Source organism: Colossoma macropomum, unplaced genomic scaffold, assembly GCF_904425465.1.
Source record: "Colossoma macropomum unplaced genomic scaffold, Colossoma_macropomum, whole genome shotgun sequence".
Taxonomy (NCBI): domain Eukaryota; kingdom Metazoa; phylum Chordata; class Actinopteri; order Characiformes; family Serrasalmidae; genus Colossoma; species Colossoma macropomum.
This window is the reverse complement of record NW_023494802.1, coordinates 887,763-907,502: the sequence shown is the minus strand read 5'-3', so window position 1 is coordinate 907,502 and position 19,740 is coordinate 887,763. Positions and strand designations below refer to the sequence as shown.

At 38.6% G+C, this 19,740-nt stretch overlaps 1 protein-coding gene across 1 annotated transcript in view; it reads left to right on the top strand.

The window, feature by feature from the left end:
- LOC118822071 (cadherin-4-like) overlaps positions 1-19,740 on the top strand; it is a 501,575-nt gene that overhangs the window by 239,812 nt on the left and 242,023 nt on the right. Inside the window, exon 3 of the mRNA XM_036590895.1 lies at positions 5,239-5,262. Coding sequence (XP_036446788.1) covers positions 5,239-5,262 — 24 coding nt within the window. The remainder of the gene's footprint in view (positions 1-5,238; positions 5,263-19,740) is intronic.

The window sequence follows — 19,740 nt, the reverse complement described above, 5'->3', positions numbered from 1 at the left end:
TAAAAACTCGAGTTTAAACCCCATACTTACATTTAAGTGTCTCAGCCACCATTCGCTCCTCTGCTGACGCTGCCATGTTCTCAAATCCTCGCTGGCTCACAGTGCACCTCAGCATATGTTGGCTGGTGAAGGATCCACCCGTTGAATTCTTCGTTGTCATGAAAAAGAAGGACACATTTCTCTGTGCGTATGAAGGAGCCTTCAAAATGGGACAGCCTAGTCGCACCGCAGTGACGCAGTCGGCCTTCAAATGCAGCCTCTGAAGGATGCAGCCCCTGAATTGGGACACAGCTATGGAGTGCTCACCACTTGGAGAGATTGTCAAAGCGCTCTTCCTCCTGCAGCAGACCCAACATCAGGCTGTCCTGGATTTCCAAAGGGAAAACCAGGTCCGCTTCGAGGCCCTGGCCCAGGGCCAGGAAGCGGACAGGAAGCTTATGCTGAGCTTGTTGACAGCAACCAGTGTTCTAGCTCCAGCCACCATCTCCATCTTGAAGATGGCTCTCCAGGACGACCCAGAAACAAGACACAGGTGAATCTTGTCAGCTACTCAGCCTGCTCTCTGTCCTGTATGTGACACTTGACCACACCTCTTCTTCCACAGTATGTTTTTGTAACTGCATTTTTAAGCAAAAGGCTTTGAAAAATTGTTTTTTTCTTCAGAAAAAAAGAGAAAACTCTCACTTTGCCATGTCCGCACAATTATCATATTTTCCAAAGAGGACTTTTTTTCTGTTGGTTTCTTCCTTCGTTACCGCTCGTTCGTGATTGCTACATTTTTTCGACAACTTGATTTGATGTTTTTTCCCCCATTTTGCTCCTCTGAGTGGAAAATGGAAATATCAGTTAATACAAATTCTAAATGTGTCTTGTGTGGTTTAAGCTGTAAAATGCACCACAGCCTACATAAGAAACCATCAGGGTTCTTTTTTTGCATTTTGCATTGGGCCTCATTCTCCAATATTCTCCTAAGTCTTTTTCTTAAATGAAGAGAATGGTCCTAAGAAAAAGTCTACATCAGATTCATGACGTGTTCTTAAAGCGCAGAACTGTTCACACCTTTGTGCTCTTGAGTGTGTGTGGATTCTGTTCTTACCTAAGAACAAATCCCAAATAAGAAAACGCTGGTGAATGTCAGAATCTTCGTCACAACTGCATAAGTGGGTTTGAAGTTTTTTCGTGCATACATATTGCACCACACCGTTCTTTACCACCTGACCCCAGACCGGATCATAATAGATGAGCTTATTCTAGGAATATTCCCTAATGCACAATGATGTCCCGGCACAGTGATGAACTGTCATACAGGGTGATCACTGTTGGTAAAAAACTGTCTGTTACTGAAGGTGGTCTGCTGTTTGACCAGTATTTCCTGTGAGAGGATATGATATTGTAATGTGACAGAATAAGACAGACGCATGCGTATTAAAATGATGAGGCTTTACTAGTTCGAAATCATTGTCACAAAACAGTTCAAGGTCAAATCCAAAACAATACAAAACCAGAAGACAAGAAACCAAACTGGTAATCAGAAGGAAAGACTCAGTAGATCTGAAGACAGTTGCAATACCTCGCAAAAAGGCTAAGCTAACTAGGCTAACTACACAGACCACATGATACGCAGATCAGGTGAAAATGCTCATTAATCAGTGTGATCATCCCAGGAGTTCTGGGAATTAGAGTCCTTGCTGGAGAAATGTGTGACAGATACAATGTCCTGGATGGATAATTGTTTATTTAGTAATTATAATATTATATATAATACACATATTGCATATTACATCTATCTATCTATCTATCTATCTATCTATCTATTACTGTTGAAAAAAACATGTTATGATAGTGTGCTGAATCATCAGATGTACGCTTTCTTACCCCAAATGTGGTTATTTGGCCAAGACATGTTTGGTGGATGGATTAGCATGGTGCTAACTGCATGCCTAAATCAGTGCTTACCTGTTGAGCTGTTAATGGGCTTTTTTTGGAAATTTCTTCAACATTAAATTACTGAGATGTAATCAGAGTCACTCAGAGTGGTTTAGTGTGAAATGGTTCAGGTTTTTTTTACAGTGGTGGTAATAGGAACCAGGCATCACCATGACTACAACACGAATATAACATTTTATTTACAACCCCGTTTCCAAAAACGTTGGGATGCTGTGCAAAATGTAAATAAAAACAGAATGCAATGATGTGCAAATCATGTAAGCCTGATATTTCCTTGAAAATTGTACAAAGAAAACATATTAACTGTTAAAACTGAGAAATTTTATTGTTTTTTGAAGAATATATGCTCATTTTGAAGTTGATACCAGCAACACATTCCAATAAAAGTTGGGACAGGGGGCATGTTTACCACTGTGTTTTCATCACCTCTTCTTTTAGCAACACTCTGTAAGTGTTTGGGAACTGAGGAGACCAACTGCTGTAGTTTTGAAAGTGAAATGTTGCTCAACAGTTCGGGGTCTCCTTTTTTTGAATTTTTTGTTTCATAATGCACCAAATGTTTTCGGTGGGTGACAGGTCTGGACTGCAGGCCTGTTTAGCACCTGGACACTTTTAATACGGAGCCATGCTGTTCTAATACATGCAAAATGTGGTTTGACATTGTTGTTAAATAAGCAAGGTCTTCTCTGAAAAAGACGTCGTCTGGTTGGCAGCATATGGTGCCAAAACCTGTATATATCATTCAGCATTGATGGTGCCTTCACAGATGTGCATGTCACCCATGCCAGGTGCACTAATACACCCCTATACCATTATAGATGCTGACTTTTGAACTGTGCGCTGATAACAAGCTGGATGATCTTCAGCCTGGGTGACGTGGTGTCCATGATTTCCAGAAAGAATTCTAAATTTTGATTGGTTGGACCACAGGACACTTTTTAATTTAGTCTCAGTCCATCTTAAAGAGCTTGAGCTTAGGCCCAGAGAAAGTGGAGGTGTTTCTGGATTCTGTTTATATATGCTTTCTTCTTTGTATGATAGAATTTTAACTTGCATTTGTGGATGCAGTGATGAACTGTGTTTGCAGACATTGGTTTTTGGAAGTGCTTCTGAGCCCATGCAGTGATTTCCACTATGGAATTGTGTCTGTTTTTAATGCAGTGCTGTCTGAAGGCCTGAAGATCACAGCAAGCCAGTATTGGTTTTTGGCCTTGTCCCTTGAAGACAGAGATTTCTCCAGATTCTCTGAATCTTTTAATGATATTATGTACTATGAATGATGAAATCACCAAGTTCTTTGCTATTTTATGTTGAGAAACATTATACTTGAATTGTTGCGCTATTTGCCTGCACAGTCTTTCACAGAGTGGTGAACTGCTCATCATCTTTACTTCTGAAAGACTCAGCCTCTCTAGGATGCTCTTTTTATACCAAATCATGTTACTGACCTATTGCCAATTAACCACCAGATGTTTTTATAGCATTACACAAACTTTACCAGCCTTTTGTTGCCCCTGTCCCAAGACGTTTTGGAACATGTTGCTGGAACTAAATTCAAAATAGACACATTTTTAAAAAAAAACATAAAATGTCTTAGTTTCAGCATTTGATATGTTGTCTTTGTACTATTTGCACATCATTGCATTGTGTTTTTCTTAAATTTTGCACAGCATTCCAACTTTTTCGGAAACGGGATTGTACTATCCAAAACCACCAGTGAACCCACATGTGTCTTCTGAGTTTTATATGGAATGTTGATGATGGTAAAATAGTGGATAATCTGAAAATAATACATTTTCTTTGGGGACTGGTTGGTCTTGCATGTGCCCCTCTGCCAAATTCTTCTCAAAACCATTGTAAAACAGTGTCTCACACATCAGACAGCGTATTCATAACCATTTATCATATTACCTTTCTGTGAAGGAGGTTTTGGAAGCATAAAACTCTTCAGATGTCTGATTATATCACCACCAATTTTGGTGAATTTTGTTCAGGAACTGCTCTGAAAAACTTTATTTAAATTTTTTAATTATGCAGGAATTTTGAAAAATAGATGGAATTCTTGCTTAAGTAATCTCTAATAGACTTCATAATGTGTTTTTTACACTGGCACACTGATATCTATGAAGATGGACTGAAGTAGGTCACAAAGCTGAAACACTAGAATGTTTTGCTATACTCTTTAAAACAGACCGTTCTTTAAAGTTTTTTTAGTAAAGGCAATGGTTCTGTTTAGAACCGTGAGTTCTGTATAGGACGATTTGGAGAATTAGTGTTTTTGCATGATGAAATGGTTCTTTGGATTGATGGAGATTGTGTTGTATATGGTTCTGTATGAAACCTTTTCCCATACAGAAACCCTTTTTGGTGCTATATAGAACCATTTCCAAAAAGCTTCTATATAGAATCATATACAACACATTCTCCATCAATCTGAAGAACCATTTCACCATGCAGAGAATTCTTTAAACATGCAGATGGTTCTTTACTAAAGATCCCTTGACAACCATCTTTTTTAAGAGTGCAGGATGCTTTCTGGTGCTATACAGAACCATTTTCATTTCACAATTCAAAGAATGCTTTAAAGAACCAAAGGGTTCTTTAAAAAAGCAAAGAACCTTTTACTAAAGAACCTTTTGAAGAACACTTTTTTTAAGAGTGCAGAACGCGTTTTGGTGCTAAATAGAACCATTTCCAAAAAGCTTCTGTATAGAATCATATACAACGCATTCTCCAGTAATCTAAGGAACGATTTTACTATGCAAAGAATCCATTAAGCTTGCAAATGGTTATTTATAGATCCACTGTCTTTACTGAAGAACCCTTGAAGAACTATTTCTTTGAGAGTGCAGAACGCTTTTTGGTGCTATACAGAACCATTTTCATTTCACCGTGCAAAGAACCCTTTAAGCATGCAAATAGTTCTTTAAGGAACTCAAGTTTCTAAACAGAACCATTGTCTTTACTAATGAACCCTTAAACAACCATTTTTTTAAAGTGCAGGACCTTTTTGGTGCTATATAGATCCATTTTAAGCATGCAAATGATTGTATTTTGAACTCATGGTTCTAAACAGAACGATTGTATTGACTGAAGATCCCTTGAAGAACCTTATTTTTAAAAGTGTATATTAGCTTTATAGCTTCAGTAAATAACTAAAAAAAGCACTAAGCCTGTCCTGGCTGATTGTCTACGTTTGGAATAAGTGGGAAAATTTGTTCTCCAAACTATGACATTTCTTTTTGTTTGCCTTCTTGTTTCTAACCTTCACTTTTCTCTTCTCTTCCACAGACGCTCTGCTGTCGTCAGGAGAAGGTAGGAACAAACCTGTGGCCTTGATACTAAAACCCTGTGCTATGGGTCTATATGTGTGGCATAGCTGATGCAAGCATTGACACTTGTGCAGAAAACTACATCTTGCGTGCCTTTAAGAGCTTCATCTTTGAGAATATGTTGAGTGTGAAGTTGTGTTGGCCTTCTCTTTTGATTTTGACTCATCATTAATTCAGTTTATACCCTGAGTTTCTGCACTTGTTTGCTGGGTTGGAGAAAATAGTGTTTTCTCAGGTATCTGGAATGCTGAGCTGTTGTTGTCTGGCTTTGGATGTCTGAATATATGTCACTAAGTGTAAAGTTTTGACACCTTCACATTCTCGAAGATGATCTTGCTAGATGATATAGATGATCTCTTAGTTCCTCAAACAGTTGGAAAATGGTAGAAAAGCAGTTATGGTTCCTAAAATATTTAATTCTTCAAAAGGTCCTGAATTCTTTATGGAAACGTGCCAGTACATCTCAGACTCCTTAGCTCCTCAAGAGGTTTTGAAACGTTGGTGAAAAAGTGCCTATTGTTCTGGAACTCATTCGTTCCTCAAACAGTGATAAAGCCTCTATTAGTTCTTTCTCAGATGGTTCTGGAACCTTGGTCCGTAGTTCTGGCACTCTTTAGATTCCTAAATGGTTTGGAAACCTTGGAGCTCTTTAGTTCCTTAAACAGTGATAAAGCCTCTGTTAGCTCTTATCATTCCTATTGTTTCTCAGTTGGTTCTAAAACCTCAGTGTTTGTAGCTCTGAAACTCCTTGGCTTTTCAACAATTTCTGAAATCTTGGTGCAAAAGCACCTACAGTTCTAGAATTCTCAAGTTCCTGAAAGGGTTCTGCAATCTCTGTGAACAATTGCGAACATTTCTAGAATTCTTTGATTCTTCTATTTAGAACCATTGCATTCTTAAATGGTTCTTTGCATGGTGAAATGGTTCTTTAGATTGATTGAGAATGTGTTGTATATGGTTCTACATATAAGCTTTAGTTCTGTATAGCACCAAAAAGGGTTCCACTACTGTTACAAGCTTGTAACAATAGAAAAATCCTTTTTGGTACTATATACAACCATATACATCACATTCTCCATCAATCTGAAGAACCATTTCACCATGCAAAGAACCATTTATGCATGCACAGTGTTCTTTGAATGTCCATGGTTCTATATAGGATCCTTGCCTTTACTAAAGAACCCTTGAAGAACACACACCACACACACACACACACACACACATATATTATATATATATATATATAGTGGAGTTGGAAATCTTTTGAAAAAAACACCTATAGTTTCAACCCCCTTCAGTTTCCTGGAAAGATTCTACAGCCTCAGTAGAAACGTGACTGCAGTTCCATAAGTCTGTAGATCCTCAAGAGGTTTCGGTATTTTGGTAGAAAAGCACTTGTAATCCTAAAACTCTTCAGATCTTCAAAAGACTCTGGAAACTTGAGAAAGTGTCTATAGTTACAAAACTCTTTAATTCTTCAAAAGATTTCGGAACCTGGGTGGAAAAGTGGCTATTCAAAGTCTTGGATTATGTCATTAAGAAGACCACGTCTCTATGTTGGTAGGTGAGCTGTAACTCTGGCTGTGCTCTGATAGAGCTTGTGTCATCACCGTTACTGCAAATACAGCCCTGCAGGTGGATAAAAACCAACAAAACAGACCAGAATGACCATGAAAAAGATTAAAAGGTATGTAGATGCTTTAGATGCGTCACCAGAAAAAACTACGAGGAGAAGATTAGCTAGATTGGTGGACCTGTATAACCTGCACATCAACAGAGTTCAGAACACTCCAGTGTGTGATATTTTATAAAAACTAAGAAAAGTGGCTACCAAAACTGCCAAATCTCTTAAATAATAAACTCATACACACACATAAAGTCAGTTTCTTATTCACCAGCTTCTCATTTGAATTTTTCATCAATTTACCTCAAAAATGCATCAACCTCAGTAAATGGTCCTTAGTCAACAAACACCTCAAACTTTCTTATGGAGGTGTTTAATGAGCAGCTAACGAGCAGCACAGCAGAGAAGCTGTTGAACGTGTCTCACTGGCTGATCTAACGTGGCGTCCCAAACCACACACTTCCGTACTTCACCTACTACACTAATGAGTGCACATCTAATGGGATATGCACTAATTTTACACACTACTTAGTGAGGTAGTATGCGGTTTGGGATGCAGCCGGAAATCTCAGCCGTTTAGATTTCAGCTTTCAATTGTTATCACTACAGCAACAAATCAAATTAAACCATGGTAGTACACTCAAATATATCAGTTAATACACTTCAAAATAAGATTTAAAAAGTGTTAAATGTTTTACTGCCTTTGCTGGATCAGTCATGGCTTTGTTATTTTGTAACAAACAGCCACAGCACTGCTGAGTGAACTTGATGTTGCTACCAAAATGGTGGCAGGAACTCTTTAGCTCCTCATGAGGTTCCTGAACCTTGGTGGAGGAGCTTCTATGGCTTCGTAACTCATTAGTTCCTGAAAGGTTCTGGGTGGCACAGCACATATAGTGTGCCCTTGTTAAGTCAGTGGTTCACAATCCCAGTCCTGGAAAACTCATCTTAACAAACCGTAATCAACTCTTCAGCTCATTAGCAGAGCTGGGTCACGTGGGGAAACACATATGCGGAGCACGAGGGTCTTCACGTCTGGGGCTGAAAAGCATTGTTTTGGGAGCTAATTGGAAGGGTCTGAATGAAGAAGAATAAACCTTGTTAGTGTCTTTCTGTGTGTCCCAGCATGCACTGCGTTAGGCATCTTTGAGTCCTGACAATGTTTTGCATTGTTACTCATCCTGCGTCATGTAATTACAGAGACATAACACATAATACCTAATCAGATCCACCTACATGTTACGAACAACTCTCAGAGAGACATTCTTTGGGTCAGTGAAATAATATCGTTGAATTACTGAAGGTAATAAATGCATTCTGGCTTTAAATGGAAAACAGTCCTTCTTTAGAGTTCTTCAAGGGTTTTTATAGTAAAGAAAATGGTTCTATATAGAACAATGAACACTGCATGATCAAATCGTTCTTTGGATGGTGAAATAGTTCTTCAAATTGATGGACAGTGTGCTGTAGATGGTTCTGTATAGAAGCTTTTTGGACAAGATTGAATACAACGCACCAAAAAGGGTCCTGCTATTGTTACAAGCTTGACATCATTCAGAAAGGTTCTATGTGGAACCATTTAAAGCACATTCTCACTTAATCTGAAGAAACATTTCACCATCCAAAGAACAGATTAATAATGCCGAGTGTTCTTTGAGTGTTCATGGTGCTACATGGAACCATTTGAAGAACCAAATTTTTAAGCACTAATAGTCTGTGTGGAATTCTACGTTTAATTACCATTGGTGTAGCAAGCAGTGTTTAAACTGTTTATTTCGCATTTTAAGATCAAAATGAATAAACCAAAAAAGGTATATCAATAAAATATAGTCTATAGTCTATACTGGTCAGTAATATCAGCAAAACTGTACATTTAAGCCTGTCAGCCTAGCTGAGTTCATAAGGAGGACATGAGCACTGAAACTCCATTTAGTTTGTGGAAACTCGGGGAACAGCCATTGTCCAAAGCCGAGTTTTGGGCTGCGTCAGATGGATGGATTCACAGATTGTAGTGAGATTTCTTCACACTTGGCCAGCATCTGCTGAACATATGCAAATGCAGCAGAATGTAGTCTTTAGCGACTGTGCTAGGTCTATATTTCATTTATTTATTCATTAACATGCCTCACACACTCTCTCTCCAACACACACACCTCCCACACGTGCAAACACACCCTCACACTGCTGTATTTGTGGTGTGTGGTGATGAATGTGGTTTGTTCGCTGAATCTGGCAACCCACTTAATCACTGGCTGGGATAGCCTGTGCTAGCATAGAGGAGACCAAGGAGTCCAAACGCTCTCAGTGCACAATAATGAAAACATCAAAACTGTGAAACAACACATACAGACTTACAGAGTGACAAACATGTGAACCAATCAATGCTCTCATATCCCTCAATAAAACACACACAATGGCCAAAAGTTTGTGGACACCTAATAATAATAATAATAATAATACTTGTAAGAATAGTGTTTATTATTGTTATTGTTGTTGTTATTATTATTATTATTATTACAGGATTTTCGAGTGTTTGTAACACATATAATATGCAAGTATTTTAAAGAAATGCAGACTCTGACAGAGAAAAAAGACAGATTGAGAGACATATGAGAATGAAATGGAGAAAAGAGAAAGGGAGAGAACAAGAGAGAAAGGTAAGAAAGCAAAATGAAAGACGAGAAAGGAGGGAGGGAAAGAAATGGAGAAGAGAAAGGAGTGAAAAAGATATTTATATAGAATTAAATAGAGAAAAAAAAATGTAGAGAGAATGAGAGCGGGGGACAGCTAAAGAAGAGACATGACAATGACAGAGAGAAGAGAAAGGATAGAGCTAAAGAATAAGGAGAAAAGAGAGGAAAAGGATAGAGTAAAGAAGTGAGAGGAAAGAGAGAGAGAAAGAAAACAAGAAAGGAAAGAGAGACGGGTGGAAAGGACAGAGCTAAAAAGAAATGAGAGACAGACAGAGCAAGAAGAGAAAGGAGAGTTAAAAAAGGAGAGAGTGAGAAGAGAAAGAGCAAAAGAAGAAGAGAGAGCAACAAAAGAAAAGAGAGAGAATAAAAAGAACTATAAAACTAGAGTACTGAGAGGAAGGAGGGAGACAAAGAAAAGAGAAATGAAAGATAGGAGAGAAAATGTAAAGGAAAAGAATGAAGAGAGAGAAGTAGAGGAGGGAAAGAGCAAGAGTGTCAGAGAGCTGACAGGAAGGAGAGACAGATACAAAAGAGAGAGAGAAATGAAAGAGAGTGTGATAGGAGAGAAAAGATAGACCAAAAGAATAGAGAGAGAGAGAGAAAATAGAAAAGATAGAACAAAAGAACAGAGAGAAATGAAAGATAAGTGAGAGAGAGACAGACAGAGAGAAGAGAGAGCTGAAGGAGTGCAATAGATAGAAAGATCAAGCTGACGTATGGTGGTCTGTTAATGCCCAGCTGCCCACAGATCCCACTTAAAGCCTCTTAACATTCTCAGTCTGCGGAGCTTCTTCTTCTTCGTCTCTCCTGAAAGCTTTTTATTTGCGTGTAATTTTTTAACATGCTGTCTTGCTTAAGTGGCGTTTGAAGCATTGAGAGGTTTCAGTGAAGCGTCGTGCTGACCTTTTCTCCAGCATGTACAGCATTAGCTAATGGATGAGGATCTGCGGCCCGCTTTGCGTTCGTGTCAAGATGGAAAATTATTTATTTATAAGCAAATTAGCGCATCCTGCAGAACTGAGCAGATTCTGTCAGCGTTTACAGAACGAAGGCGTTTTCGCTCTTAAGGGAGAAACACAACATTTTAAAAGGAATAATATGTAATACTGACAGTAAGCGTTTAAAATGGGTACTGCAGTCCAAATTCAAAATGTTGGAGAGTTGTCCGCCCTGCCCCCTCCTCACAATACTGACGCGGGTTGCCAGGTTGAGGACGCTGAACCAACACGAATGAGAGCAATAATAAACTTTGACAATGGCAATCGTTTGCTCATGTTTTTTTTTATAACTCTGTCAGTGTTAGCTAGATGCATGGCTGGCTATGTACAGTAGCTGAAGCTAAGCCCGTCTTCCTAAAACAAAAGCCCACTGAAAATACTCACTGCCTTGAAAGAAGCTGAAGTCAGCTTCTTAGCTTCTTGTGCGAATTTTCTCGTTCCACCTTAAAGGGTGCAGTAGTTACATTCTATGTGATCAGTGATCAATGTGATCAGATATTAATCTCTCAGTTAGTCAGCTCTACTAAAGCCTGAGTAGACTGATAAATCAATGTGATCAGTTATTAATCGCAGTGTTACTGAGCTCGGCTAAAACCGGAGTAGACTGATAAATCAATGTGATCAGTTATTAATCTCAATGGTACTGGGTTCAGCTAAAACCTGAGTAGACTGATAAATCAGTGTGATGAGTTAATAATCTCAGTGATACTAAGCTCCATTATAGCCTGAGTAGACTGATAAATCAGTGTGATCAGTTATTAATCTCAGTGTTATTGAGCTCTGCTAAAGCCTGAGTAGACTAATAAATCATTATCAGTTATTAATCTCAGTGTTACTCAACTTTTACTGTGAAATGTATTGACAAAATAATTGCATGAAGAATGTTTTTCCCATGTTCTGTGTACCAATATGTATTGTAAATGTATTCGTAATGTAATATGAATACATTACTTTTTATGTAGTGTAACAAAATACATTCCCGAATACATTCAGGACAGTGTATTTAGTATTCAGCCCTCACTACTTTTTCAGAGTTCTCTGCCCAGCCTTGCTTATGCCAGCATCTCCAAAAGAAAAATGAGGTCAGCTCTGCTTTCACACAGACAAAGTCTAATGTCAATCATTTACTCTGGAGAGAAGCTCAGGAAAGGAAACAGCGTGTGATGAAGCGGAGACAGAACACGTTTGGACATCAACGCAAACGTCTAAAGGAAAGCCTCGATCCCCCCCAGCGCACAAGTTTACTCTTATCCCAGCGTAATTAGCTGTTTATTCCATCGCTCCTTCTCCCCTCCCTCTTTCCCATCACTTCCTCAACTCTTTGAAAGAGAGAGAGAGAGAGCGTAAAAGAGACAGAGAGACATAGAGGGGGAGTTAAAAAGGAGAATGAAGCTGCGGGCGATCAATAAGCAGTGGCTTCTTTGTAAATCTCGCCGTCGTCAGTTGCGCTTCAGACGTTCTGAGGTCTGAACTCGTTCTGGCAGATCAGAAATATCAATCAAGTGTGTGTGTCTGGGGGGCGGGGGGCGGGGGGTGGAGTGATAAAGAGTGTGTGAGGTTGTTTTTTGACCTGTAACTGTCACAGAGTGTGTGCTGTGGGGCTTTTTATCCCACCGCGGCCCCTCTGGACGTCCCGTCCTGAATGACACTCTGATCTGCTTTACAACACCATGAGGTTTCAGACTTCATTAGCACTGTTAGAACTAAACGGCTCATCTGCACTTGGCCACACTCAGTCGAGAGAGAGAGAGAGAGGCCGACGTACAGACAGACAGACAGTAAAAACTAGGGCTGTCGTTAAGGCCCCTTTCGTCCAAACAGGAGCAAGAATAAACATTTAGTCGCATGTTTGCATACTGAAACTTTAGCGGCCTGTAAATGTTAAACGCTGAAGCTTTATCCATCTGTAAACATTTAAATACTAAAGATTTAGCAACGTGTTTAAATGCTAAATCTTTTGCAGTCTGTACTCGTTTATACCCTGAAGCTTTAACAGTAAATGTTTAAAAGCTAAAGCTTTAGTGGCGTCTGTTTACATAAAGTTTTACCGTGTTAAAATGTTAAAGCTTTAGCAGTATATAACTGATTAAATGCTGAAGTTTTAGCGTCTAGTTCAAATGCTAAAGCTTTGGGAGCCTGTAATGTTTAAATGCTGAAACTTTAGCATTTAAACAAGACGCTAAAGCTTTAGTGGACTGTAATTGTGTACATGCTAAAGATTTAGCAGCATGCAAATGTTTAAATGTTGAAGTTTTAGCATCTAGTTTATATGCTAAAGCTTTTGCGGCATCTAAATATTTAAATGTTGAAGTTTTATCATCTTATGTAAATGCTAAGCGTTTAAGAGCCTGCAGATGTTTAAATGTTGAAGGTTTAGTGTCTTGTTTAAATGCTAAAGCTTCAGCAGCCTGTAATTGTATAATGCTAAAGATTGGGCAGCCTAAAAATGTTTAAATGATGAAGTTTTAGCATCATGTTTAAATTCTAAAGCTTTAGCCACCTGTAAATGATTAAATGCTGAAATTTTAGTGTCTTGTTTAAATGCTAAAGCCTTCAAATGCCTGTAAATGCAAAAGTTTTAGCTCTGTGTTTGAATGTTTAAATGTTTAAAGCTGAAAGCCTTCACTGACAGTATTGATGAGTGTGAGAATCATTAGCCTGTTGTTGTGATGAATTGATTCTTGGCACTAATCGGCAGGAGAAGTGTTTAGAAACGCTCCCGGAGGAATGGATACGACCTCCACAACTTAGAGTTACAGATAACACCTCACTAATTCCCCCAGAGTATATCCACATACACACACAGACATACACACACATACACAAATACATAGTAGTGTATCAGTGGTGCTTTCAGCTAGAGGTGGATCATTTACATCAGACAAAATGTATCATAAAATGCTGTAAAGTTATGATTTTGGGTTTGTCCCAAATGTGCATATATATCTTCAAATAAACCTTTCTGTAGGTAAACAGTGGCTTAGTATTCTGGGGTGTTTCTTCACTTAATAAAAAGATTAACAAGTAAATATCTGTATTGTGCACAATAGCAAAAAAAAATGAACAAAATAGAGATAAATCTTTATTAATGTTACTTTCTGACACTGCTCACTTGGCAGAATCGGTGCTTAATGTTGCACAGTCAAATTTCTACAAATCTGAAGTTGGCTTCATATTTGCCAGCTTTCTGTTTGAATTTTCTGTTCTACCTTAAATAGAGTAGCAATTGCACTGTCGCACTGTACAGGCTCCCGACTGTAACTGCTGCACCATTTAAGGTGGAACTGGAAATTTCTAATAAGAAGGCAATTGAGGCTCTGCTGCATTTTCATTTGAGACATCCCTGACTCAAATCAACATACTTAAAGCAACGTCTGTCCACTCAACGGCTATTCACCCGATTTGCCTCAGTCAGCTCATCCCGATTCCGATCCCAGATTCTCTGACTTCTCGCAGTGTTTGGAGGTGGCCTAGCAGGAGGCTGGAGCGTTACACTTTGATTGAGGAGAGACCAATGACACCTAATCTAAAAGCTACATTAAAGCTTCAAAAGCAGATCTGAAATCAGTGAAGAATCTGGCAATTTTTTTGTAGTGTTTGGCTCAAACAATGCACAAAAGACAAGATCTTTCAGTTTGTTCTGGCTGCTGCGCATGCACAACGAAGGGGCTTTTCCCACTCGCGGCTTAAACAGCAACCTGATGGGCTTTTTAATTGAAGGGCGGGGCTTTACTCATAAACACATAGTGCTACGAGTTTTCCCGTTCATATTTCAAGCAGTGACCACCTCCTCTTTTATAACATCTCTGCTCAGACGCTCTAAACAGGCTAGCATTAGCATATTTTGCATCGTTTGTACACTGTAAAAGTGGCTCATCAGTTCAACCTGAAAAGATTACTTCATGTAGTATCAAACATTTGAACTAGTTTTTTTCGACTTTTTGTTATTTAGATTGAGTAAAACTAGTTAATTTCCTTGTTACCACATGATATAGGTTGAACTGATGGCCATTTTTTACAGTGTATGTCAAATTATCTGCATTTATCTGATTTATTTGTGGCACACCAGTATAACTATAACCAGATACCAGGTTAGACCAGTATAATCCGACAAACCTCGTACCGGAGGCAGAATTTCAACCAGTTTACCATCCAACACTAATACAGATCTTTACTACACTCAGCATATGTTTAAGTTCTGGTCTTGTATTGTTTTGCTTTTAGTATTTTTAGCACAGTGAAGCATATCTGAAACCTGGAGCAATTGCTCAGGGCTTGGGGGGCTGCAGCAACACCTCCCACCCAACCCTGAGCAATTGTTGCCGTTCCCAATCCTTCACCTCAGCAACCAAAACATCAGCTTTGGCCTCTTTTACAGTTACTTTTTTTTTAATGAAGTCTGTTTTTTTTTTGTTTTGGGGTGGTATTTTTTCTTGTGGAGAGCAGACTGTCCACACAGTCCACACAGTCACCAAATGTTAATGATTTCATCATTCTGGGGGGGGATGTGGACCCCGCAAAACACACACACACACTCACACACATACAAAATGACCACCTGTCAGAAGGAACACAGATTCTATCTTTCATTATTAATTGTACATTCCTCTCTCTTTTTTTAGTTAATCTACTTTATTGCTTTCAAACGCTTGAATAAATGACCTTAATTAATCACTGTTCTGTTACTCGGGCTGATTAGATGATGGACATAAACCATGCACATATCTCTCTGTTATTAATTAACTCAACTATTTTATCTTCGTCACTGTAAAAGATCAGCAGTAATTGCCATTTGTCTTGTTCTGATTAGCACAGATGGAGCAGCGTTCACTCTAACACAGAGGCTGGTGCTGTTAGATGGTGAGTTCTGGAGTGGACCAAGGGCAGAAACTGAATTGTTGACCAGTTAGAACAAACAGAATTATTTTCTGTGTGTAAAGATGTTGCAAATTCCCCTAGAAGTAGACTTATTATCACCCCCCCCATGTTTCAATGTCAAGAAATAACAAAAATACAAAGAAAAATATATAAAAGATCAAATTATAATAAAATATCTCCTCTTCTATCTTGGTTCTTCAAAAAGACAGTTCTTCAAGGGTTTTTTAGTCAAGAAAACAGCTCAGAACAAGTTCTAGCACAGCTAGGAAGTACAACCCTAATTACAAAAAATTTGGGACGCTGTGTAAAATGTAAATAAATGTAAACAAAAGCAGAATTCAATGATTTGCAAATCTCATAGACCCATATTTTATTTACAATAGAACATAGAACACATATCAGATGTTGAAAGTGAGACATTTACCATTTCATGAAAAACGTGAACTCATTTAGAACTTGATGGCAGCAATGCATCTCAAAAAAGTTGGGACAGGGGCAACAACAGGCTTGAAAAGTAAGTGGTACTAATAAAAAACAGCTGGAGGAACAATTTGCAACTAACTCACATGACTGGCTGTAAAAAGAGCATTTTAGAGAGGCAGAGTCTCTCAGAAGCAAAGATGGGCAGAGGTTCACCAGTCTGCTAAAAACTGCATCAAAAAATTGTGGAACAATTTCAGAAAAATGTTCCTCAACGTAAAACTGCAAAGACTTTGGATATCCCACCATCTACAGTACATAATTTCATCAAAAGATTCAGAGAATCTGGAGAAATCCCGACGGCCAATATAAGATGTTCATGATCTTTGGGCCCTCAGACAGCACTGCATTAAAAACAGGCATGATTCTGTACTGAAAATCACTACATGGGCTCAGGAACACTTCCAGAAATCATTGTGTGTGAACACAGTTCACCGTGTCAATCCACAAATGCAAGTTAAAGCTGTATCATGCAAAGAAGAAGCCATATGTTAACATGATCCAGAAACGCCACCGTCCTCTCTGGGCCAAAGCTCATTTAAAATGGATGGAGGCAAAATGGAAAACTGTTCTGTGGTCAAATGAATCAAAATTTGAAATTCTTTTTGGAAACCACAGACACTGTCCATCCAGCTTGTTATCAGCTTTTTATCAGCGCACAGTTCAAAAGCCTGCATCTCTGATGGTGTGGGGTTGCATTAGTGGCTATGGCGTGGGCAGCTTACACATTAGGAAAGGCACTATCAATGCTGAGCAGTATGTAGAGGTTTTAGGACAACATATGCTCCCATCCAGACAACGTCTCTTTCAGGGAAGGCCTTGCATATTTCAGCAAGACAATGTTAAACCACATACTGCATCCATCACAACAGCATGTATCTGTCCATCGCCATCAAGCATTTGTATGATTCAAGGGTTCTTTGCATTGTGAAGTGGTTCTTTAGATTCATAGAGAATGTGCTGTAGATGGTTCTGTATAAAAACTTTTTGAAAAGGGTTCTATGTAGCACTAAAAAGGGTTCTTCTGTTGTTACCAGCTTGACATCATAACAATAGCAGAACCTTTATAGTTCTATATAGAACCACTTTCTTTACTAAAGAACCATGTTTTTGAATAGTGTACCCACAAAAACAAATATAGTGTAAATTAAAAATTTAGAATCTGTACTTTTTGCAAAATCTCTGAACTGGTTTCAATGAGCTACGAATTAGAGATATTTCTTATTAGACAACAGCATGCTTTTTAACTGTTAATTCCGTTTTTTGTCCAAACTGGATGATTCCTCTGGCCATGTCCACTCGTAACTTAATTTTGTTAATAGCAGTAAGTCTGAAAGTTGTTTTGTTTTGACTCAGAACGCTCAGAGAGCCTTTGGCCTTGCTAATTCATGCAGATATCACACATGCGCATATTCATAGTGTAGAAAAGCTGCGAGAGGAGGCTTCACCCTCCACCAGGCTGACAGACACACCAATTAAACAAACGTCTCGCTTCCACGAGCGAAAGAACCGGAGAAAAAGTGTCGCCACGGAAACGGCAGATGGGTCCCTTCTTCAGTCCTCCGTAAAACAGGAGGAATAAGAGGAGAGAGAAAAAAAAAACAAACAACAAAGCTGCGAAAGTTTCTGACAGGCTGCAGAAGAAGCGGATTTTCTTCTCATTCTAAGGCTTTGGGCTGAGCCATTTTTGTTGGTTTGTTTGTTTGTTTGTTTGTTGTTTTCTTTCCTATTTTTCCTAAACCACTCCACGTCTCCTACTAATCTGTGCGAAGAAGACATGTTGTGAATGAGTAATCTATCATTACATCCCTCACGGCTCGTATTTAGCTTCCTTCCACCAGAAAAGCCAAATACATTGTATTGAATTAAATTATATTGAATTGAAATAAACTGAATAGAACAGTAAGGAGACAAAGTCAAAATCAACCCTCTTTGGTCTGTGTACATCAAATTCGATGTCTCTATATAATCTAGCACAGAAATACAGTTCAAACATTTCCTGAATCTGTAGAGTCGCCCTTTCCATTCCATCTTATCACGAGATCCAATGTGACTCACATCCGGACTTATGAGGCTATGCTATATAGAACCCTTTTCAAAAAAGTTCTATATGGAACCATATAAAACACATTCTCCATCAATCTGAAGAACGCTTTCATGATGCAAAGAACCCTGTAATGCCAAGAGTTCTTTGAGATTGATGGTTCTATTTAGAACCATTTTCTTTACTAAGGAACCCTTGGAGGACCATCTTTTTTAAGTGTGTATATTTGAATCATGTAAATGACAGCAGTGTTTGTCACTGAAATCTTCTGGGGTTCAGTTAGCAATACATTGCATTCTATGTAATGCTAACTGTTAGCCATTTACCAATTTGCTTAATTCGGAAAAACAAATGTTTAACCAATGCCAATGTTTCAAACATGTTTAAGGTTAAAAATTCAAAGCAAAATTTAAATCTAATTTCCAATTGACAGAAGTTCTTGTTTGAATGGGTGGGTTTATCATTCAGGTTGAGGAACATTTTTGAATTGAGCCATCTTTCTTTAAGTGGGTTTTCTTATGATGTCAAGCTTGTTACAATAGAAGAACCCTTTTTGGTGCTACAAAGAACCATTTTCGAAAATATGGTGCTGTATAGAACCATATGCAACACATTCTCTAGCTTTATATAGAACCTTTCTTAAAAGTGTTCTACTATTGTGACAATGGCAAACTTGTAACAATAGAAGAACCCTTTTTGGTGCTATATAGAACCGTTTTCAAAAATCTCTACATAGAACCACATAAAACACATTCTCCTTCAATCTGAAGAACCACTTCACCATGCAAAGAACCATTTATGCCTGCAAATGGTTCGTTGAGTGTTTATGGCTCTATATAGAAATATTTTCTTGACTAAAGAACCCCTGAAGAACCATCTTTTTTAAGTGTGTATTGTTATGATGTCAAGCTTGTAACAGTAGAAGAACCTTTTTGCTGCTATATAAGAACCATTTTCAAAAAGGTACAGTACAGAACCATATACAACACATTCTCTTATCAATCTGAAGAACCATTTTAACATACAAAAGGCTCTATATAGAAACATTTTCTTGACTAAAGTGCCCTGGAAGAACCATCTTTTTTAAGAGTGTAGCTGCACTTCGGCTATATTTTCATTTCACTGGACCAGGACTTGTTCTGGGCTTCTTCTGTTCAAAAATTTGTATTAAAATCTACATGAACATCTGTTATCCTTACAAAACACTTCATGATCCTCCTCCTCCACTGTTCATACTGCACATTCCCCATGTGTTTACACAGCAAGAAGGTTGCTGACCTTTAGAGTTTGATTTCTTCTTCAACCTTTAAGTTATTTCAGGAAAACACAGAAAAAGGTTGGGCATCTCTTTGATGAAGATGCTAAAATATCGCTTAGCCAAGAGTGTCTGTTAGATCTAAACCACGTCTTACGCCGACCCTCTCCCGGTTGTGTAAATATTGAGAAATTTACGATGTTCTTGGTTGGAGTAAACACTGGAGATGGCTGATGGAGGAGGGAGAGGAGGATAGAGTGCATGGAGTCTCCAGTTCCTCCCCTTTGCTTCTCCTTCGCCTAAAGCCATGATTGATTCTGCTCCTGTGGACGATCATGTTCGTCCAGAGAGACAAAGGCAGGGGAGCTAAGCGGCCGCCAAAGCAAACACGCAACAGACAGCTGGGGGAAAAGGCGAAGGAATGCGAGAATGAGAAAACGAAGGAGTAGTGCCAGACTAAACACAGCCACCCAGAGAGGTGCGTTGACC